Source organism: Capronia epimyces, assembly GCF_000585565.1.
Source record: "Capronia epimyces CBS 606.96 chromosome Unknown aczIQ-supercont1.4, whole genome shotgun sequence".
Taxonomy (NCBI): Eukaryota; Fungi; Ascomycota; class Eurotiomycetes; order Chaetothyriales; family Herpotrichiellaceae; genus Capronia; species Capronia epimyces.
The window spans coordinates 3,574,347-3,596,887 of record NW_006912907.1 but is presented as its reverse complement, the minus strand read 5'-3'; the positions used below and the strand labels follow the sequence as shown (position 1 = coordinate 3,596,887).

The 22,541-nt window shown below is 54.4% G+C and overlaps 10 protein-coding genes across 10 annotated transcripts; 5 read left to right on the top strand and 5 right to left on the bottom strand.

Annotated features, from left to right (window-relative positions):
* Positions 1–138: 138 nt before the first annotated feature.
* Positions 139–1,341, top strand: A1O3_05952 (DNA repair protein rhp51; the record flags this gene model as incomplete). Its single annotated transcript, XM_007736072.1, has 4 exons — positions 139–231; positions 284–363; positions 415–482; positions 533–1,341. 4 exons carry the CDS (start codon positions 139–141, stop codon positions 1,339–1,341), a joined length of 1,050 nt encoding a protein of 349 aa, XP_007734262.1.
* Positions 1,342–2,167: 826 nt separating this feature from the next.
* On the top strand, positions 2,168–4,407 carry A1O3_05951 (uncharacterized protein; the record flags this gene model as incomplete). The annotated part of the gene is made up of 3 exons (XM_007736071.1): positions 2,168–2,183; positions 2,237–2,731; positions 2,789–4,407. 3 exons carry the CDS (start codon positions 2,168–2,170, stop codon positions 4,405–4,407), a joined length of 2,130 nt encoding a protein of 709 aa, XP_007734261.1.
* Positions 4,408–5,063: 656 nt separating this feature from the next.
* A1O3_05950 (uncharacterized protein) lies at positions 5,064–6,394 on the bottom strand (the record flags this gene model as incomplete). The annotated part of the gene is made up of 2 exons (XM_007736070.1): positions 5,064–6,111; positions 6,267–6,394. The coding sequence occupies 2 exons, from the start codon at positions 6,392–6,394 to the stop codon at positions 5,064–5,066; spliced, it is 1,176 nt and encodes a 391-aa protein (XP_007734260.1).
* A 1,474-nt stretch (positions 6,395–7,868) lies between these two features.
* A1O3_05949 (ferredoxin hydrogenase) lies at positions 7,869–9,674 on the bottom strand (the record flags this gene model as incomplete). The annotated part of the gene is made up of 1 exon (XM_007736069.1): positions 7,869–9,674. The coding sequence occupies one exon, from the start codon at positions 9,672–9,674 to the stop codon at positions 7,869–7,871; it is 1,806 nt and encodes a 601-aa protein (XP_007734259.1).
* Positions 9,675–10,437: 763 nt separating this feature from the next.
* A1O3_05948 (uncharacterized protein) lies at positions 10,438–11,406 on the bottom strand (the record flags this gene model as incomplete). Its single annotated transcript, XM_007736068.1, has 1 exon — positions 10,438–11,406. The coding sequence occupies one exon, from the start codon at positions 11,404–11,406 to the stop codon at positions 10,438–10,440; it is 969 nt and encodes a 322-aa protein (XP_007734258.1).
* Positions 11,407–11,875: 469 nt separating this feature from the next.
* A1O3_05947 (uncharacterized protein) lies at positions 11,876–12,460 on the top strand (the record flags this gene model as incomplete). Its single annotated transcript, XM_007736067.1, has 1 exon — positions 11,876–12,460. One exon carries the CDS (start codon positions 11,876–11,878, stop codon positions 12,458–12,460), a length of 585 nt encoding a protein of 194 aa, XP_007734257.1.
* Positions 12,461–13,209: 749 nt separating this feature from the next.
* On the bottom strand, positions 13,210–13,929 carry A1O3_05946 (uncharacterized protein; the record flags this gene model as incomplete). Its single annotated transcript, XM_007736066.1, has 1 exon — positions 13,210–13,929. The coding sequence occupies one exon, from the start codon at positions 13,927–13,929 to the stop codon at positions 13,210–13,212; it is 720 nt and encodes a 239-aa protein (XP_007734256.1).
* A 321-nt stretch (positions 13,930–14,250) lies between these two features.
* On the top strand, positions 14,251–15,129 carry A1O3_05945 (uncharacterized protein; the record flags this gene model as incomplete). The annotated part of the gene is made up of 1 exon (XM_007736065.1): positions 14,251–15,129. The coding sequence occupies one exon, from the start codon at positions 14,251–14,253 to the stop codon at positions 15,127–15,129; it is 879 nt and encodes a 292-aa protein (XP_007734255.1).
* Positions 15,130–15,212: 83 nt separating this feature from the next.
* Positions 15,213–16,364, bottom strand: A1O3_05944 (uncharacterized protein; the record flags this gene model as incomplete). The annotated part of the gene is made up of 1 exon (XM_007736064.1): positions 15,213–16,364. One exon carries the CDS (start codon positions 16,362–16,364, stop codon positions 15,213–15,215), a length of 1,152 nt encoding a protein of 383 aa, XP_007734254.1.
* Positions 16,365–17,508: 1,144 nt separating this feature from the next.
* On the top strand, positions 17,509–18,312 carry A1O3_05943 (uncharacterized protein; the record flags this gene model as incomplete). The annotated part of the gene is made up of 2 exons (XM_007736063.1): positions 17,509–17,750; positions 17,805–18,312. The coding sequence occupies 2 exons, from the start codon at positions 17,509–17,511 to the stop codon at positions 18,310–18,312; spliced, it is 750 nt and encodes a 249-aa protein (XP_007734253.1).
* Positions 18,313–22,541: the final 4,229 nt, after the last annotated feature.

Below are 22,541 nucleotides of genomic sequence, written 5' to 3'. Positions count from 1 at the left end.
ACGCGCCCACCCGCCACCGTTTGACAGTCTTCGCCCTTCATTGCCTAAACGAGTCCATCGCCTCTTACTGAACCCTCAGTCTCCTACCGTCTGCCCGGATAGACGTTCTATTTCCCATTCAAGTGCTCAGAGGTCATCATGACTCAGATAGAGAGTGCCGATACCCCCCATGAGGACTACGAGGAGATGCCTGGTGGCCCTGGTGCCCCCATCCCGGTGGCTCAACTGGTCGTAAGTAGTTCGGCGGCCTGACAGACGAAACTCAAGTACTCACATATTGTAGGGTGTTTCGGGACTGACGGACCGAGATATCAAGTTGGTTATCGAAGGTGGTTTCCACACGGTGGAATCAATTGCATACACGTACGACAGCCAGTCATACGTTGCAGTGACGATCTAACCCGTGTCATACAGACCTCGTCGACAACTGGAACAAATCAAGGGCATTTCAGAAGCCAAGGCAAGCAAACTCTTGAACGAAGGTGAGACTCATGCTTCATGTCATCTTCGTTTGTCAACTGACCCGACGCAGCGATGAAACTTGTCCCGATGGGCTTTACCACGGCAACAGAGATGCATGCGCGACGAAGTGACCTTATCTCCATTACCACTGGCTCCAAGAACCTCGATCGGCTTCTAGGAGGAGGTGTCGAAACTGGGTCTATCACCGAGATATTTGGAGAATTCCGAACCGGGAAGAGTCAGATATGCCACACACTGGCTGTTACATGTCAGCTGCCTTTTGACATGGGAGGAGGGGAAGGAAAATGTCTCTACATTGATACGGAGGGTACGTTTCGACCTGTCCGGCTGCTGTCGGTAGCGAATCGTTATGGTCTCGAAGGAGAGGAGGTTCTGGACAACGTGGCTTATGCTCGAGCTTATAACTCGGAGCATCAACTACAACTGCTTCAGCAAGCATCCCAGATGATGTGCGAGACCCGATTCTCCCTGCTCATTGTTGACTCCGCCACCTCCCTATATCGAACAGACTACAATGGAAGAGGCGAGTTGTCGTCGAGACAGTCACACATGGCCAAATTCCTGCGGACGCTTCAGAGATTGGCCGACGAGTTCGGTATTGCGGTTGTCATTACCAATCAAGTCGTCGCGCAGGTGGACGGCGGACCAAGCTCCATGTACAATCCCGACCCAAAGAAACCAATTGGCGGCAACATCATTGCTCATGCAAGTACCACCAGACTGAGCTTGAAGAAGGGTCGGGGCGAGACTCGAATCTGCAAGATCTATGACAGTCCATGCTTGCCGGAGAGTGACACGCTGTTTGCCATTTACGAACATGGAATTGGCGATCCTCAGCCTAAGGACGACAAAGAATGATGGTTGGGAATGGGTTTGATGGACTGTAATGCATCGCGTTTGGCGTAGCGGGAGCCGGACGTGCTCGAAGAATATGTTATGTCAATTGTATAAACGAGAATGCCTGGCGTGTTCCCCGAAGCCGCTGGGTTCCAGATCCTTGATCACTTCGGAGACACGGCACGCACCATCGTGGCTGAAGTCCTCATCCGGACCCAGCCACGGTGGCTAGAGCAAATGGGAGACGGGCTGTACGGGATGATGGGAGCTGAAAGCAGGGAGGACGGGGGAGCCCTTAGGCGCAGAGCTGCAATTTACTGGCGGATCGTCCCGTCGATCATGGGGCTGAGGCCTCAGGCGTCTGTGGACTGCGGCTTGAACATAGACACTTAAACGAGTTGTATCTTGGAGGGTGCTCGGGCGGGCTCCAAGACCTCAGCAGCGCCCTAATAACAGCCTAGAGAGCCTATAGCTCCCATCTATATGGCCATCGCCCCCAGCGCGCCGCGTTGCCTGCGCTTGGCATCATCAATCATCATCATGCCTGGGCTATAGCTACCTACATAACTGTAGGTACGGAGTACTCTGTATCCGTAAACGCGAGCCAGACTCCTACGGGGTTACCAAGCTGAACTTCTCTAATTATCTTGTGTTCTTCTCCCTGTACTACTAATTTCGTTTCATTGGCATTGCTTCTGTTTAGCTTCGTGACATCCTCCTCCTCTACCTCTCCTCGGTGCACGCCAGGCCGTCCGCTGGACTCCTCAGCTCAGAACAGCGGGTCACGACCTCTACCGCAAGGTCTTGAACTGGCTGGGAATACTGAAATACACGAATCAATAGAAACATGGCTCAAGTGGAAGGTATGTGCCTTACGCCAACATTCATGTCCTCCTATTGACGCAAACCCGAACAGAACATCAGCATGGGTCAGCGCTTCAAGACGGCTACGGAACTGGCCCCAATGTTACCGACTCGAGTCCCTACTTTGATGTCCTTTGTGGTCCTCTCATAAACTATCAGCGTATGAGTGAGGAAGACCACCAGGTGTTTTGGCACGGCTCCGTCCTCCTCGTCACGAAACCGGGGCTGAATATTCCTTCCCTTGAATTGAAATCTTTGGGTGCATGGGATGGAAGCGGAAAAGTTACAAGTTCTCCGGCGCAGGTTCTGGGTGGTCTGAAGTTGTATTCGGACCCGGAAAAGACTTTTTGGCGTTTCACACTTCGAGTCCCGCTGGCGGAAGCCGAAGCAAAATGGCAATACACGATACCAAATGTGAACTTCCCCACCGGCGTCAGCAAAGACCCTTCGAGGGAGTTCGTTGTTCCTGCTGCAACGGAATCCATGCGCATAATGTTTCACTCGTGCAATGGGTTCTCGGTAGGAACGGATGAAGACTTTTGGTCAGGTCGGTATATCAACCAGACTGGACACGCTGCGTAAGCGCTGACTTGGTTGGTCCTAGGTCCGGCTTTATGGAACGATGTGGTGCGAACCCATCGACAGCGCCCTTTTCACGTCATGATCGGTGGAGGAGATCAGATCTACAATGATTCAGTCCGAGTCAGCGGGCCGCTAAAGGAGTGGACGTCAATTGCCAACCCCAGAAAGAGAAGAGACTACCCATTCGGGCAAGATCTTCGAGTTCGATGCGACGAGTTTTACTACAACAACTATCGGCAGTGGTACAGCACCGAACCTTTCGCAACAGCGAATAGTCAAATCCCCCAGATCAACATCTGGGATGACCACGACATCATAGATGGATTTGGCTCCTACACTGACCATTTCATGCGATGCCCGGTGTTCCGCGGCATTGGCGGCGTCGCTTTCAAATACTACTGTTTGTTCCAGCACCACACCGCTCCACCCGTCTCGACCTTCACGACCGATTCACCAACGACCATGGAAGCTGGCGCGGATGGAACTGCCGGCGCGGACCCCCGCCAACTCCAAAACACCTACGTGTATAAGACACCGGCAGACGATCCGAGCTGGATTGTGGGTAAGCGTCCAGGTCCCTATGTGGAAGAGAGGTCGCGTAGTCTGTACATGCGGCTAGGCCGACGGATAGCCTTTTGCGGCATTGATGCCCGAACAGAACGCACACGCAAGCAGGTCAACTACCCTGAAACGTACGACATGATTTTCGAAAGGCTGCAAGCCGAGTTCAAGGCTGCGCAAGGGGAAATCAAGCACTTAATTCTACTTTTGGGCGTGCCTATTGCATACCCTAGGCTGGCATGGCTAGAGAACATTTTGACCTCTCCCATCATCGCGCCCATCCGCCTGCTCAACCGGCGCTTTGGCTTTGCAGGTGGCTTTTTCAACAGTTTTGACGGTGGAGTGGATCTTCTGGATGACCTGGACGATCACTACACGGCGCGCCATCACAAAACTGAGCGACGTGAGCTCATCGTTAGGCTCCAGAAACTGGCGGCCGAGTTTTCTGTCCGAGTCACCATATTGGGTGGCGACGTTCATCTGGCCGCCTTAGGTCGCTTCTATTCCACTCCGGCCGACAACATGAACGCTCTCGAAGATCCTCGCTATATGGCCAACATCATCTCCTCGGCAATCACAAACAAACCTCCACCAAAAGCCGTGGCGAATTTGTTGGCGAGACGGAACAAAATCCACCATCTACGAGACGGGAACACCGACGAAACCCTCCTGAACCTGTTTGATAAGCAACCAGGAGGTCAGATGAAAAGCGCCGAGTCCAACCATGCCACCATGCCTAGTCGTAATTATGCGTGCATCACAGAGATCCCAGAGCACCGGACCAACGGTGCCGCTCAACCGAGCAATGGCGTCACCGAGGCTGCGACGGTCTCGACCACGGGAGCGACTGGGAAAAGTCGTCCGCACGGTGAGCTAGATGGGCACGGCCCCTTACACATTGGTGAGGAGGGCGCCGGCACTCAACACCCAGCGGCAAGCGGGATAAGTAATGAAGGGCCTCTCGAAGGCGGCTTGAACGTGGCCATCAGAGTTGAAATCGACAACCGCGATCCCGACGGCAAGACCGATGGGTATGGAATGAGCAGTAAGTCGACGGATTTCGATAGCCATCTGGTATGACTCTGATCGTGACTGACTTTTGATTCTGCAGTTCCCAAACTCACGCTTCCGCCTAAGACAGAGGTACCAATAGAGCCTCCAGCAGGCCAGACGGCGGCAGCCGGCCATCACTGGAGGTGATGCTCCGTTCGACACTCGACGTGTATTATTTGAACTCGACCTCTACCCACCATCCAAAAGTCATTTTTGGCTTCAGAGGATCTAGAAGATCAGCGATCACTGACGCTTGAGCATGTGTTGTTGGTCTTGACCGGTGCCTTTGTTTTGTTCTTCTCCTTTTCCTTTTCGCCTCGTCTCCTATTTGTGTGGTCCTCTACACCATCCAGAGGTTCTCTTAGCTAGAGGTTGTGTGGGACTTGTTGCTGTGTCTCTGGCCATTTGCGAGAGGCTAATACTTCATTCAGACCTAAGGGCTTGTGGAATTCCCTCCCCGAGGAAGCTTCTGACCTTGTCTTTGAATTACCTACTTCGATAAGTCATGCCTACATCGATATGTCATGGACGTGGTTTCCAGTCGCGGCATTCGCGGTCTGCGAGGACGGTAGACACCCTCATAGGCACTATTGATTGATCTGATTGATCTGGGATTTGCACTATCTTGTATCCTGGATACCCGCTTGCAGGAAAAAGTAAAGTCTGCTACATAATGGTCATAGTCATACCCTTGACTCGTACATGTAATTCAGCGTGCCGGTTCTCTTCAGCCCTGTGCCTGTGCCTGTGCCTGTGCCTATTCCCATCTCCGCGTCATTATTACCGTAGTTGTTGTCCCGACTGCCCGTCGCCACTGGCGCGATAGGCAAGAGGGGAGGTAGTCGTTTCCGACCTGGGACTTGACCTGAGACTTGACCCGGGACTTGACCTGGGACTTGGATTTGGGGTTGGGTTTGAGTCGGTGTTCGCCGGAGAGAGGGCTTAGGCTGTTGGTGTGGTTCAGGTCCAGGTTGAGTCCTCCCCCGACCAGTCTGCCGCGATTCATCGTCTCGAACAGGCCCAGGCTGCTGAGGCGGTTCTTGCGGACGCCGACCATGCGGATCTAGACCGAAAGGCCTCGGCCCCGTCCCCTGCCCCAGCCCCTGCCCCGACTCCGGCCCGCTGATGGTGATGGTGCTCAACTCTACCGCCACGCCAGGCGTCTTCCAGTCTGGCACTGGCACGCCGAAGCCTCGACTCGGCCCGCCAAAGTCGACGCCAGCACCGGCGGCGTGGACGACAGCGTGCTTCGCGCGCGCGGCTCGCACGTACTCGCGGCGAGCGCACTCGAGCAACAAGATGGTCAGGAGGACCATGGCCCACTGCAAAAAATCCTTGACGGTGGCCAGGGTGCCGAGCATCCCCGCGAGGCCTGGCTGGCCGGTATCTTTGAATCGAGACTGCGGACACCACCGCGGCACGCGGCCTTCCGTGCCGGCGAGGACGGGCGCGAGTTCGCATGACGTGCAGAGGATGGACTGGGCAAGCCATGCTACCAGATGCAGGACTGATATGCCCAGGATGAACATGGTGCTCTTCACGCCGTCGTCTGTGTCGTAGGGTGCGTCGCGGGGAGGACTGGATTTGCCGTCGTCGTCGCCACCACCGCCATGATTCTCGGGGTCCGCGTACGGTGGCACAGGAAGGCCGTTGAACTGCAGGGCGGCAAGGTGGACGGTGGTGTAGACCAGAGAAACTAGCGGGATGGTACCGACATAGAAGACCAACGGACTAAATTTTTCAGTTAATGTTAGTCTCCATCGTGATTGAGTAGGGAGGTTTGATTCGCCTCTCGTCTCCATCAGGATTGAGTAGGGGGGTTTGATTCGCCTCTCGTCTCCATCGTGATTGTATAGGGGGATAGATTCGTCGAGGGGATAACTTACAGCCAACTTCCCGTGGCCACCGTCATTCCCTTGGCCCAGCTCGCATATTTCGACGATGCTATGAGCAGGAACAGCGCCAGGACGAATGACAGAATGAGAAGAAGAACCTGCACGACTCGAGACTGCATCGCCCGATCCGATGGGAGAAAGAGATCAAGATCAAGATTGGGCGCGACTGTTCCGATCGGCGTCGGAGCTAATCGAAGTCGAAGTCAAGGCAGAAGAATCTGTTCGACGGTAGTGGTGGGACGGGCGACAGGACGGACAAGAAGTTCTTGTTCTTGTTCTTGGGACGATTGTCAACGATCCAACGATCTGGTTCGATCCCGACACGAGCAAAAGAATCGAAGGGGCGATGAATGGGTAGCGTCCAGCGCCCAGCGCCAGCGCCGCAGTTGAAAGAAGGAAACGAGGAACCGACAGTGGGAAAGGAGCGGATCTGGTCAGTTCAACTTTGCGATAGCAGTGACGAAACAAAAAGAGGAGGAACGCCAGCCGGGAAGGGAAGAGAAGACAAGACAAAAGAGAAAGACCCGCCTGGCAAGAAGAGATCAAAAGGAACAAATAGATGAGAGATTGGCGAAATGGGTCTCAGACCTAACCAGGTACGTCCGCACGGAGGAGCCTCAGACCCTCGAGGGGAGAATACCATGAGTGCTCCGTATGCGCGCAGTAATGGACCATACCAGGTCGAGGGACTGGCGCAGTGACAAGTCCGGACCAAATTCAAGGCTCGTTAGTTGATATGGCATGTGTTTGGAGCGGCGCCTGCTACAGTATCCGTACTCCGGATCCGTACAATCCCCATGGCCGGGCGGCTGACTTCGACCCTGAGGGTTGGTTTCGTGTGACAAGCGCCCGGCTGACCTCGACCCTGAGGGCTGGTTTCGTGTGACAAGCGCCCGGCATCCCTGCATCCATACATCCTCGCTCATCACATATCGTGTGCCGCAGCGACCGGCCTCTTTCTCGACCTCATGACGTGATGGCGCGGTCTTGCCAACCATTGCCATCCCCAGGATCGCATGATTTCCAGGAGGAAACGTGACATTGATGGATGGATGTGTTCGAGGAGTGCACGAACCCCCTAGGGGGTGCCAGGTCACGGCACGCGGGGGAGATGAAATGGGTCAGCAATGAATATCAGATCATACGAGCATGGCTGGGGAGGTCGATCGACAGGACAAGACGGCCACGGCCATTGTGTCAGATGCTGCTTCTGTCCAGAGCGACCGAGCATCTCCTGTGGCGATGGGACATGAGACCGTTGGTGTGGCAGAGTGTCTGTCTGAGACTCGGCGACGGCGGCAAGCGACATATGAAGCAGATGCGAGACACGGGACTAGGCCGGATCCAGCAAGGCTCCATTGCCAGGCATGCAGCATTGCACGTGACAAGGCTGGTGCACGGTGAGGGTTGAAATGGGTACTGGGTGAGGACATTTCATTCATTCGCACCACATCCAACACAATGCTGGGTATCGATCTATATCGCTTGCCATGTGAACCCCACCGGGTATGCCAACTCCAAAACCGAGTCCGTCCCAATGCAAAGGTTCCTAGTCGCTTCGTTCCCACCATCTACCAATGGGGTTGTGACAATCTACCAGCCACCGCCGCTCAAGCCCGCAATCTTTGCAATGCGTTCTGTATCACTTAGCTTGCCGTTCGCCTTGTTCTTGCCTACGTCGCTCTCGACCTGGCGGAATGTGGTGTGTGCCAGTTTCTCCAAAGGCACGCCTACCAAGCTGGCCCAGTGGCATAAGAAATCCCGCACGTCCGGGACATCAATGCCATTGACAATGGGCTTGCCGGCGTCTGGAGGGTGGTCACCGTTAGTGCTTGCAAGGCCATTCATCATAACCCTATCTCCGTCACAGTCGTCGAGATCCTCCTCCGAATCGGCAGAGTAATAAGCTTCGTCAACTCTCCTCAGCCATTCCTTCTGGCTCTGGGGACTGGTCGTGTCTGTCACTTCCTCGCCCCGCGTCTGGGGTAAGATGGCAACGACGTCTTCAACTTTGATTTGTCCACCACCATTCGTACATCCGCCGGGGCAGGCCATGACTTCGACGTATGCGTGATCGTTTGCACTACTTGCAGATGTAGCGGCGCGTCTTGCGGCTCCGGGAAGTCTTGATTGCTTCGCCGGTTTGAGTTTTCGGACCAGGTTCTGGATGTTTCGGAAGCCGTAGTACCTCGCACACTTCATTAAAGTATCACCGGAGGCCGAAAGCAGCAGAAACTCCATTACGTCGGTGTTGCGGCCACGTTGCACCGTGATCGTGCTGCCAGGATGATTGGCCTGCTCGGTGGCCATGATATGATAGAGATAGCCACCTGAAGAACCAGCGGTCGGGTTCTGTTCAGTTGTCCGCCTCGACTTTGGGAAAAGGAAAGTGGCGATCTTTGAGTCGGGGAAAGGAGCACGGTCGGAGGGAGGGAGCGGGTGTAATGGTAGCTGAGAGAGCTGCACACCCCGTGCATCGGCGAGAGACAGCAGCTCACGGGAGGTGATAACGCAGTCGACATCCCGGACTGGCGAACTCGACGTGTCCGGTGCATTCGGCGGCTGCCACCAGCGGTCCGTAAGTTCTTCTCGACTGGCTTCGAGTTTCTTGTCAAAGCACGGCATTATGGCCAAATGCCAGATCTGTGAGGGATGGATCCCCAGCGTCCTGCTCAGCACCGACTTCAACAGAGTGCCCGAGAGTGCTTGTGGAGATTTCAAAGTCGACAGGTGCGGGAGAATATGAGGATGCGTCTTCTCGGCATAGCAGATCCAGCCTGGACAAGCCGAAGTCAAGACCGGCTTTGGCTTTGACTTGTCGGCAATCGAGTCTGCCACTTCCTCTGCCCCAAGCACGAGACACGCTTCTCTTAACTGATTTGTGTCGACCACATAAGTAAAACCACTCTTGTGCTGGCCTCCTATCCGCAAACCCTGGGTTCCGCTCAGAAACTGTTCAATCATAAATCCAGCTTTTCTTTCTGAGATGCCATATGTCGCCGCCAGACTTGCCCGGACCTGCGGGCTCACGCTGGCTACAAAGAGTTTCGCATGCGCAGGTGGCGGCGTGTGACCGTTGACAACTCCATCTCCATCTCGGCGCACAATCAGGTGCCGGACGTCGAGAGAGGGGTATGAGTCAAGAGTGTTGAGCACTTCGGTATGTGACTGCAGGGAAACCAGGACCGCCTCCGCGGAGGTAACGCAGCCGGAACATGCGAGGCAGTCGGTCAGAGAGATGGATGCAGGTGCCGGGTTTTGCGCCTGGACTTTGTCCTCGGTGGTCACTTCGTAGGGATTGTAGTCTTCCTGCTTCGGAAGGGTCTCGACGGGTTTAATACAGGCGACCCCAGGCGAGATGAAATCGTTGAGATCGTCTGCGCTGAGGATCGCGCTCATGGTCGGCAAGTGGCGACTGCGGCCGGAGGGAAAATGGAAGGGCGCCGGGCAGTCTGTGCTGGTGTGTCCCTGACACCGGCTGGCTCTAGGCAGGGGAATGTGAGATCAGAAGACTGCAAACATCAAGTCTGAGGCAAATGGCGGGTTTGTTGGAGGGAGATTTGCCAGTCTCTGGAAATTATTAATGTACGGTGATGGCGATTGTAGGCAGCGCCTTAGGAGCCCCTCGGAGGCCGGTCTTCGGAATCTGCGCCGCAGCCGCATTGACGTCTTTTCTTCTGCTGGTCCCGCTCCACGGCTATCGATAGCGATAAAGCGCGAGGCTGGCCATTCAGAAGGGACTCAATACAAATTCGTCTCCTTCAGCATCGCACTCTGATTCCTAATCAGAAAGTGGGCGTGGACGTCTACAGAGAACCTTGTACGCACCCCATCCGATGCCGCGTAAACGCTGCTTTGGCCACACGATATGATACGAGGAAGACATGCCCAGCATGTCGCATTGTGTACCATTAATAGAGCCTTGATAATGCCGAAAGCGTACTGATCTCGACAGAAAGGCAAGATCTCATGGATTACGACCGCTGTTCTCATGTCCAGGCCCTACTCCAGCTGCGAATCCTCCCGCCAACTTCAGGGTATGCTCTGCTAGAAATAACGCCGCTCTAGAGCTGAATCGCCCTGACAGTCCTGTTTTTGAACGCTCATTGCAGTCATTCGTCACAGCAAAAGCCGATTGGCGGCATCCTCCCATTCTCACTCCTCAGACCTCAAGCCCGTCCAAGACGTGATGGAACTCCGGGAAGTTTGGCTCTCCAGGACGGCTGAGCACGGCAAAGACAACCTTCTCCCACCAACCGCCGGAAAACTCGAGCTCCTTCAACACCGCTGCCCAGAGAGTACAAACCTCCTTCAGCGGATTCTCAAACGCCCCACATCCGAACGCACCCAACACGATCTTGCGGTGTTTGTTCCTGATGGCAGTGCGAAGTACGATCCGCATCTTTTCCCGCATCAGGCTGCGGTCGTCTCCTCTGGCGTAGACATCCCCAGCGATCGCAGCTGCAAACTTTGTATCGGGTTTGTAGATGGCTGCCGCAGAGACCACACTGATTACAGGCAGTTGACTTGGATCTCGACAGTCGAGCAACTCGTGGCCATTGGCAAGGCTGTCCCTGATGACAAGAACGGTAGGTGAATAGATGCTTGCTTTGTCGGGGATGGGGTAGTGCCGCATCTTGAGAGTGAAAGAGAGAGACGACCTGTAGCAGAGCGCCTCCTCCTGTGCCAGCGCACCCTTGCGGAATCCACCTCCAGCACGTATTGAGTTTGCCATATTGAGCACGCAGATTGGTCTCTCCGAAGAACGGCGGGGCAGTTGCAAAGCTGCCTCGATGGTGTCGGAGTTGATCACCCGAACCTTGGTTTTGGGGAGTCTGGGGCAGAATGACTGATCAAGCCGGTCAACCTGTTTCCCATCACATAGAAAGCCGTGTGAGTTCACATCAGGTCGTGTGATCAAGAGACCAGGTAGAACGGATAATGTTTCTTTGGCGACCCGCACGAGTTGGTCTCTGTCGGAAGGGTTTGACCGGTCTGAGGCAGCCCGTGGCTTTAAGATCAGTTTCCCGCTCGACGTGCGTGTCAACACTTGCTGTGAGCGGCGACGCTTGGGAGAGGGTGATATATCGTCGTCGTCATCACTTCCACGCTTGTTCCCGACTTGATCCATGGTTGTTGAGTAAGATAGAGTAAGGTCTGCTATGGAACGGACAAGAAAGTCTGGAGCGGGACAAGCTCTGGGGGACGTCAATCGTGGGGGAAGGCTGAAGTCGCAAGTCACAAGGCTGTGCTGCCTGCGCCCGCAATCATGCTTGGCGGAACCCGACCTGACGCTCTGCAGTCACCGGCGTTCATTCTATCCTAGGTACATATGCAGGAAGCTTCATATATCTTTAGGCTGAGGATACCGCAGGTCACTTCAGATCCTTCTCCATTCACAGGCACTTGAATTTGAACTCTGGCTAAAGCAACAAACCCCAAGGGATTCAGCAAACACCGACACGCCGCAAACAATCTACATACTTACTACCCAGGTACGACTCTGTACAGTAGTCGCCTCTTTCAAACCACCTACTAGTACCTCCGGTGCCACTCAAACCATCTACTAGTTCCTCCAGTGCCACGTCTAAGCCGTGGCCATGGACCTCGACGAAACCATGACGACGTCAACATCCTCAACGTCTTCTATACTCCAAGACAATGCCGAAGTCGAGGGCTCTTTGGACGGCGACAACCTATCTCCTGAGGCCGGCGGCGGCGTCGGCGTGGGCATCATTGACCATCCGCAAACACCACCCACACACAACCCCATCAGTGCCGCCGCACCTGGCGAGCTGTCCCCGCCGCAATCCCAACCTCATTCCCAGAGCGACGAGGGCTCCGCACCGACGACTCGCGCCACGGCTGCAGCTTCGTCCGCCCCGAAGGGGGGACACGGACACGGACACGGACACGACCATCCCCGTGTAGGAGCAAACATTGCAGCCGCTAGGGCTGCGGCGAGATCAACACCGACAGCTGGGCCCGACGCTCAGCGGGACGAAGCGGCCGCATCGCAGCCACCAGGCAACGAGCGAGACGAACGGCCAGGCTGGGGATGGAAGAGCAAAAAGGCCCAGGACGAGATGCAGCGTGCGTGGGACAACATCGTCGACCGGGATTTCAGTCTTAAAGAGTACGGCGATGTGGTGATGCGAGGCAAGGAACAACTGGCGCAACAATGAGAAATTCGGAAATCGGTTGGCGGTGTAAAGTATTGAATTACGACTGCTATTTCAACTACATGGCGACGGCGTCTGGGTTACGAGAATATCGAGAAAGGGGTGTTGACCGTTGACATCGGATTTATACTCGGTGCATACTTGTTTCCTTCATTACTACCTAGCTGTCTGCTGGGATTCCGCAGTGGAAGAATAACGGCGAAAACTCCCCCTCAGGTAGCGGTTCTGACCCCGGAATTGATGGTATGTCTGATTGACATAGGCCTAGCCTTTTCTGTTTTTCCATTGCAGCATTTCTTGGTAGTGGGTGTGATGTATTGCTTCAAGAGCGACAGGCCGAGAAGTTTCTGTGAGCGGCGGTGGTTCTCCGTCGAATGCTAGACTCTGGCGGATGATCATAGACGCGGGTCTGATTCGAGGTGATTGTCAGACTGCATGCTAGAAAATTGGCCTGGTAGCAGATGTATAGTCGGCCTGCTGCCCAGAGGAACTCCCCAGCCCAGTTGTGGTTTGTTCAAAATCATCCCCCGAATTCGCGATGATCGGGCTGTCATCAGACTAACGCTCGTAGGCAGTGTTGTGTTGGCTCGACAAACCAAGTCGGATGGGCCGATTCCCGAGGGCTCAGGATATCAGCGATTCTTTGACACGCTCTCCTCTGTCCAGCATTCGTCTGGTAGCCAGGGGCCTCGAGCGCTTTTCCGTTTTTGGTCTCCGTTCTGAACTCCATATTGCCGTGTTCCCTGTATATTTCACTTCTTGCCGGGCGCGGGCGCCAAACCGGGGACATTGCTGTACCGCTCATCTCTTTCTGTCTTGAAAAGGACCTGACACCAAAACTCCTTCGCATCGCCATCCCACCAAGTCCAATAGCGACCCTCACGCCGATCGACCTCGCGCGATTGCAACTTGAACCCACACGTCTCGTACGGCTCGGCCGCGACCAACAGGTACTGGTAATCACGATCTGGCTCCTCAACTTTTTGCTCAAAGGCGCTCATGAACCGCACGCGAGGCTGCACGCCAGGCGCGATCTCCGGGTACAGCAGCTGGAAAAGCAGGCCGACCTGACGAGTCAAGGGATCGCGGATCTTGGTAATCTTATAGCCCGGCCGGCCGATCTTGACCACGTTCTTGCGCACTTGCACGCCCATCATGCCCCCGGGGCCGCCTACCATCTGCCCATCCTTCTGCATCTCCTTCTGCTCCCGCGCGGCGCGGCGCGCCAGGTTCGTCTGGTGCTTCCGGCCCTGCGTGTGGGCGAGGTACGAGCCATCGTTCTGGTGGACCGTGAGACAGAGGCGGCACTCGAAAGAGCCCACGTGGTTCTTGAAGAAGTAGGGGTCCTTGTCGAGGTCAATCGTCTCGAGGGCTAATTTGCGTAGACGTTCTCGCCGGTCCGCATTCGTGGCCGAGTGCGAGGCGACACCTCCGCCGCCGAACTTCGAACCTGCACGGTTCTGGTAGTCCATCTTTGATTAACGTTGGATTTTCGGAAGGATGTGAGCAGGTGAAGATGAGCGCAACCAAAGGAGTTGTGTAGAAGGAGACGGCGGATGAAAGTTGGAATGTGATGGTGGTGTAAAAGTTGAGCTGGGAAAGTTGGTAGGTCACAGGACGGAGACAAACATGCTAAGAATTTCCCATGCCGCCTGGGGGCTTAGGCTCCTCCGCAAGGCTGCGAGCTAGTTTGCACATGCTCCTCACCACCATCACCACCCAACAATTGACAGCTCTGTTCATTCCACGGCACTGTAACCACGCTATCTATACAGCTCTGCTGTGTTCTCAACATGGCAGAATCATTCTACACCTCAACCCCACGAATCTCCGGCGCCGCACCCATCTCGTCGACACCGGCGTCTCCTGTCCCAACCGGGCCACCACCTCCGCCCCCTCCACCTAAACCGACTTCACATCTGAGTGCAGATCACAGTCGGTCAGATACCCCAGTGCTCTCCTCTCCACCGACTACATCCGCTTCAATACAGCCTGGCCTGGTGAACTCGCCTCGACCCCAGCCGCCGATTCCAACCGGTCAACCCACCTCCTCGACACCAATCCCGCACACCCAGCAAGTGCTGCAACAAGTTCACGTTCCTGTGCCACCACCGTCACTGTCTGACCGCTGGGTCCCAAAACAGGTGGAAGACAAACCGATCAACGAACTTCATCCGCTCGTCAACAACCCCTCCCTTCTGGCGTCGCTGGCCACCACTCACCCCTCATACGCATCCTCTCTTGTTCCCCTACAAACCGCCATTCAAGCAAACCTCCAACTTGCACAACAGGTCGCACAGCTAGAGAACCAGTTACGCCAACTGCGAGACGAAACTGCCCAGTTGCTGCTCAACCATACCTCTCTGCAGAGCCAGTGGCGAAGGAAACAGAGTGAGATGGACGATGCATTGTCACCTTGGGGCCCGAGACAAATGTACCAGCGGTTGGTGTCGAGTATCAATGAACAGGAAGCCCTACTGCGAGCCATGCAAGAGAGTTTTCTCGAGGGATCCAGCGACGGCGGTGCGTACTACAGCGGTGGAGATGGAAAAGCCAGCGACAAAGAGGTCACTGAATGGGTTCGTAGAATCAAGGAGGGTGCTACGACCTTGGCAAAGAGGAAGGAGATGCGAGCTCGCTGGGATGAAGGAAGAGTGGGTGGTTGGAGGTGAAGACTATCAATGATTTCGGATTGAATCTAACCTAATACTGTCCTGCCCGAGCCATCAATTCGGGAATAACCAGGCCCTGATTTCTATAGCACGAGGGCCATAAGAAGGCATGCAACGGCACCCAGCGTGCCCGAGTACCAAGCCACATTTGCGTAACGAGCGATTGCGGCACTGGCAGTGCTGGGCTTGTCTGTAACAGCATAAGCCGCTTTGGAGGCTGACTGAGCGACCCTAGACTCTGACACTGCCTGTTGAGACAGGGACTGAGCCATGACCGACTGCAGGCTTGCGGTGGTCTGCAGTTCGGTATTGCCTTCACTGGTGGCTCTCCGGGAATTGCTTCTCGCGTCTATAGACAGTGCTTTGGCATTCCGTGAGTGTGAACGGGCGGCCATTGAAAGCGCACTGATCTGCGACTCGTACGATTTGATGCTTGACACCCATGCGTCAACAGTAGGATCGCTGCGACGGACGATTCTGTGGTTGTTTGCGGACACTGTAGGCTCGTCGGTTGCCATCACAGACATCATTGGGGGAGTGGTTATGGTGGCGTAGTAGTTCTTGACGCTGGCGGGCATGTTCTCGTACCATTGAGGGAGGGGGTTGCCGGAGAGTTCCTTGGCCAGGGCCTGAGCAGCAATCTCAGAGTCCTGGTTGAGCACTGCTTCTTTGACCGAATCTGGCATTGCGGCATCGACTTCCTCGGCTATGCTCTTCGATCGACTGGCGCCAAAAAGCTCTGGCATCTGGTCTTTTAATTCTAGCTTGGGGGACGGAGCGGGCGCAAAGCTGGAGGTAGATTTGGGGTCCCTTGGAGAAGGATCAGGATACAAGGGGGGCTCCCCGGCAGTCTCCTTGAATGGCAAGGCGTCAGACGGGCATTCGATGAGCCGAATGGTGCAGCCTGGGTTGAGAATGCATGTCTCGCCCGCAGACGTGGGGACTGTGAGGCAGTGTGCAAAGGCCTGGACATCATCACACGCCTGAGTGTTGGATATGAAGCACACAGGCTCTGCTTCCGCCGTTCTTTCCAAGACCCCAGCTCTTACGTTCGGATATGCGAGGACCTGCTGAAGTGGGAACGGCCCATGTATAGCACCACCGGTAAGACATGCTGCCGACGTGAGGGGATTGCAGTCGACGGCGTTCACCGAACTGCCATCAGCCCGCTCCGTGGCCAGAGACAGCGAGATTTCAGCCAAGATGGCAGAAAAGAAGAGGGGTTTGCTGTGCATCTTGATTCGAGATGGGGTGCAGCTGGTTGAAAGAGTGGCAAGCTGGAAACAATGTATACGGGAGGAAGCAATACAGGGGAGATAAAGAGTGGAATCAACTGCAGCTATCACTGGGCTGCCAAAGCAAAGCTCAAGAATCGATGCCTCAAGTACGTGGTGCTGATGGTAGTAGTGTGGAAGAGAGCAGAATTTCAGAGCATACCGACATAATGAAGGTGGCAGCAAGGAGTGGGAGGTGCCTTCCTGCTCAGACTCCTTCCAGTCTCACCTTGTGCGACGTCATTTTCTCTCTCGACATTGCAACGGCAGCTGATGGCATTGGGGAAGGAAAGAGAGTTAGGATTGAGATTTCTACTTGCAGGAAGGAGTGACGCATGGCGGACTTGGTCGGTTCCGCCGGCTAGACTTGGAGTGTATCGTGTGTAGGCTTGGGCGAATGCCATGGCCATGATCAACTCTGAAGCTCAGTGGACTATGGGCAATGAGCAGGTGAGTAGTTCTTCAATCCCCTCGGGACGTGGGCAATTTGGGGTACATCCCGCAAGGCTGCAATCACGTGCGAAGTCGAAGGGCGAGGGCAACCATCACGATCATCGCAATATAAGTCTGGTCAGGGGGAGATAAAGCTGGCAAAAGGATGTTACATGGTAGATTCACCATTCACCAATAATAATGAATGAATTGCACTTCTACCCTTCTGTCATCAAATTGATATTGTGCCGCTGACAGCTTGGACCGCTGACTTTTAGCTACTCTGTGATTGGCCAGGCACACGGTTTGCCCGGAACTCTGCAGCAGGTCCTACACCGACCCTGACGTGGTATAAGAGAGAGGGAGACACATAGTCTTGTCTGCCCACAGAAGACACAATTTCCAAGCCTAGGACGACATTTACTTTTACGACTTTCTGACTGATCCTATTTCACTGTAATATCAGTCCAAAATACAAAAAGTGTGCCAGGTGCCAGTTTGCAACAACATGACCGGCCGGGACGGCGACAGCCTATCAGTGACGAGCCAGCCCGGGGGTCGATGGTCTCAGAGAGAAACACTCCCCACCGCACCAGATCTTGAGGCAAACAGACCGTTGCTATCACGAACGTCCACCCTTCAGGGTTCAGAGAATCAACAAGGGCGAGGATCAATGTCCGACAAGAGTTCCCAGAGGAGCCTCGGCGACTTCTGGTCGACATATCGGCTCGACGCGAGGGTGGTGGCCGACTCGATATTGGGACTGTCAGATGGCCTCACCGTGCCGTTTGCTCTCACAGCAGGCCTGACCGCCCTGGGAGATACTCGGGTGGTGATCCTAGGCGGACTTGCAGAGCTCATTGCCGGTGCCATATCAATGGGACTGGGCGGATACGTGGGTGCCAAAAGCGAAGCGTGAGTTGCTTTCCACAACTGCATCAATGTGCTCCGCCTACTCACACCTGGCAGAGAATCCTACAACGCAACTGACCGGAATTGCGACGAGCTGATCTGCGAAGAGCCGGACACAGCACGAGACTATGTCCAAGAGTACTTTGAGCAGTTTGGATTGTCCGAGGAGGACACGAAGCGGGTTTCGGACCAGATCAAAGCTTCGACACCAAGGTTCAAGGAATTCCTCCTGCAAAATCATTTCCAGGCAACCAAACCAGACACCGGACGGCCGTATCTCTCAGCACTTACGTTGGGTATCAGTTATTTCGTCGGCGGGTTCCTCCCACTCATTCCATATTTTCTCGTGCCGCGAGACGATGTTCTCGCCGGGCTGTGGTGGAGTATTGGGCTGATGGGAGTGGTGCTGCTGCTCTTTGGCTATGTCAAGACTGGCGTGGTCCGGGGTTGGACAGGCAGGGAAAACTATCGGGCTTGCATATCAGGAGCAGTGCAGATGCTGGTAGTGGGCGTGTTTGCAGCGGGTGCTGCTGTTGGTCTGGTACGGCTCATCAACCAAACCTAGGAGGCACACAGGGAACCGCAACCTGTCTCCGAAAGCACATAGAGTGCTCGTTGGGTGAGATTCCAGCACGTTTCCACCCACTTCATCCGGCTCTTCTAGCGTAGCCATGGCACCGCATCCTCCACGACGCCGCACCAAAAATGGCTGAGCGGTTACCTTCGGGGTGGACGAGTCAGGCACGCAGGATCGAAGATACCGGAGCCCGGATTCCGGGGAGTCCGGTCGAAATCGCCCTCGCCCGTCCGGTTCACCGTGGAATTTGGGAGGAACTTCGAGACGAGGGAGTGTGGACCGGACAAGGGCAGGCAGGCTCCAGGCCTGTTCGGCTGTCGAAGACTCGGATGAAAAGTCTAGACATCGTCACTGTCATGGTGGTGGGGGATTGTGTAATAATACCTTATGCATAGAAGGGTAAACCTATGACCAAGGCTGCTTTCTTCTCCGTCGCAAGAATTTTCTGAGCGGGCACTATTTATGCAATCACGTGACATGAATATCTCGTGGTCACGTTCTACACAAATCACTCTGGTCGTGCTTGTATGATAAGCTCGATAGGTTGATCAGGACAAGATGGATCTCATAGTCTGGCAAGATATGTAGCCATCGGACCTTTGCATAGTTGGATGGACAGCCCGAAGTCAAGAATTGAAAATAGATATCTCCAAGAGAACTTCTTCTGGGCTGGTGATGCTGTAGCCATGGCCCACCACCATCTCCCTTACCTCGATGACCAATTGTTCAGGGTGATCAGAAGGACATGCTATACCCTACGTGAATACTCCGTACAGGTGTCCTAAGTGAGCAACGTGCGTTTCTTCAAGTCTCAGATTGGGATCTCAGATTGGGAAGACGGTGACGCCGAGTGTCTCTCTTCTCCAGGTCTTGACAGGGCAGGCCCCAGGGTCATCACCTCACAAGATCAACACCATGTTGTTTACCTCGAAGAACATGCGTGAGTAACGATGGATCAGATACGCCCCATCTGAAGAGACTACTCTGTATCCATCATGGCGGAAGAATGCACAAGGAGGACCACTCCACACATGTTTCAGGAACAGTCGAGCTGGTTTATATGGGACCTGTAATATTATTTACCCTGGAATCTCCAAGCGCCAAATCCGTCCTGACTGCAACATCCACATGGCTTGAATGGCGATCTGGGAGAGATTTGAGGCGGACGGCGGCCCAATCTACGTACTACCGATTTGCTCTTCCCGCAACTCTGTCTGGCTTGTCTGGGTTTTGGGCAACGACTGGGATATCCTCCCCAGTTAGACCATGGCCTCTCCAGCCAGGAAGCGTTCCCAGCGAGGAAAGAGGGAAGCCAACCAAGTATGCCCATACCATGTCTCAGTGCCAGCCAGAGAGGAGTCCGCATTTCCTCGGTATTGATGTGATTGTACGGATACTTATTCTTGTGACAATTGTTGTGGACCTGAATGAGTCTGATCAGGCGAGCTCGGCTGTAGCCGTCAACTGTTTATTTATTTATTTGTTTGTTTATTTTTGCTGACGGACGGACGATCACGCCCACTCATTCTACTTGCACCTGGCGGACGAGCCTTCCACCCACTATCCTTACACACTATTGGTCTGATTGGACTTCCTGCACATATGTACGGAGTACGAGTACAGCACACTCGAGATTCAAAGATAGTCTATAGCCTGCCAATGGAGGACGGGGACTCAGTGTTTCAATCGCCGCCCGCCGCCCCCAATCATGACAAGGACCCCCCTGGTCAGCCTTGTGGGTTGCCCAAGGTCAATGGCCAGCTGGTATCTACTCTGTACTCCGTATTCAAGCCATCCCGTGAGAGTGGGCGAGGTTGGAACTGGACTGGAACTATCATCATCTTACCAGGCATGTCTCAGTCTGAGGCGTAGTACGGAGTGGGCAATGCCATTTTTGGATTATTGATTCAACCAGAGCTGACACCCCCAGCCACCGCTGTCGTTAGCACAGCCTGAGTACGGATAGGAGTACGGATAGGGGCCACCACCACCGTCATTATCACAGCCCGGGTACGGATACGGATACTACGCATAATCAAGAGTAGGTACCGAACAGGAAGCAAGGGTAGAGGTAGACATCCAACACCCACACCCAACTCCAACTCCCGACTTCCTACACCCAACCCAACTCCATGATTTCACACTGTCCAGGATCCTCCGTATCATCCGTCCAGCAAGCCAACAAGAAATGTGTTTTCACATCCGCGAGCACAACCGTGCCGTATCCAGTACGGAGTATGGAGTAGGATATGGAGTCCTGATAAGGAGTAGGAGTATCGGTACATGCATCCGTACGAGTACCCTGGCTGTGATGGTGAATAGTGAGAGATATCGGTACATGCATCCGTACCTACTACCCTGACAGTGATGAAAAATGACTGGTACCCTGGCTGTGATGATGAATCGTGAGAGAAATGACTGGCACCTACACATAGCTGTACGTACCTAGTCAAAGCAAAGCCGCCGCCCCCTAAATCCCATCCATCACATCCATCACATCCCGCATCCTCTCCTTTCCTTCCCGCTGCATTTGCATTTAGGGGAGTGTGCATGTAGGGGAAGGGGAAGGGGAGTGTGCATGTACGAGTAGGAGTAGGGGAGTGCATTTAGGGGAGGGGGGCCCCTAAGCCCTCACCTCAGCCAGCCGCCTTAGACCCAGGGGCCTAAGCCTAAGCCTGCGCTAGGAAGGGAGGAAGGAAGGAAGGAAGGAAGGGAGGCAGGAGGCGGGTAGGTAAGGCAGGTAAGACACCAACAACCCACGTCACTTACTTAGTCCTCCGTACTCCGTATGCGTAGTCCTACTCCGTAGTCTAAGTCACTTACTTATCTGTGACCTTGACAGCTGTCCCGTATGGTGTGGTGTGCAGGTGTCGGAGACGGGAAAGAAACATGTTTAGCTGAAGCTCAAGCAGAAGCTGCAGGTGGTCAAGGGGCAGCAGGGAAGCTAAGGCTAAAATCAAGAACGGGATGTCGGACCCAGCCACGGCGTCAGAAAAACGCCACAAAAGCCAACTTTGATTCTGTAACAACCAACTATCAACTATGTACCTAGCTACCAACCACCACCTACCTAGGTAGGCACGGATACCTAGGCACGGATACCTACCTACCTACCTACCTACCTAGCTACCTACCTACCTACCTACCTACCTACCTAGCTAGCTAATTCACCCAACTTCAGCTTCAGGAGTCCTTATCTGGCCACGGCGTCACCTACAGTAAGCCCGCGGGGCAGGGGTTGGGGCTGGGGCCGGGGTCGGCGTCGGGGCCAGGGCGTCGTCATCACTTTACGGAGTACGTGGTAGGAGTACGTATCCGTACTCAGTAACAATTTCAGAGTAAATTGCAGAGTACGTACTCAGTAATAAAGAGAAAATTGCAGAGTACGTACTCCGTAGGTAGGTAGGTAATAGGTAGTAGGTATTAGTAGGTGGTAGTTAGGTACGTAGTAGGTACGTACTCCGTAGTGCTGTCCATGTCCACGTCCACTGTCCACATTTGTAGGAGCGCAGTAATCTCCCTGGCGCGGAGGAGCCGTCACAGGCACAACACCAACACCAACACCCCGAATCGAATTCGATCTCGATCTCGATCTTGGCCCATGCCGCATCCGTACCTACCATCGCATGCAGTAGCATTGTCCTGTTGCCTTAGATGTGCCGGGAACGAAGAGTCGAAGAGTCAAGGACGATATGGATACGGAGTAGACGGCGTAGAAAGTACCCGGCTGATAGTAGATAAATCAATATAACTAAATAAATATACCACACCGCATCGCACGGCACCGCACAGCACAGCACTGCACAGCACCGAAACATAAATGGCAATGGCATAGCAATGGCATGGCAATGGCATAGCAATCGCAGTCGGCAGAAGCTAAAAGGCAGGCTCATGAGGTTTCATCTCTTTATTGTCCCTATGTGTGTGTTCGAGAAGTCAAAGTCTATATACTGGATACTGGAGCAACCCTGGCTGGCTGCAAGAAGGGAGATAAGCCAACGACAGTAGGCAATTCCAACAGAGTTCAAGCCAACAACAGTAAGCAATCCCGATGTTGATGGTGCTGCCACTCGAGCGTGGTTTATCCCCTCCTTGGCCAACCGAGGGAATGCTTCATGTACCAAAAAGTCGCGCGAAACTGTTTCCCCCACCATCTGCACACGCATTGAGCCTGACTCGGGTGAAGTTGTCATCATACATCCTGTATCCATACTACG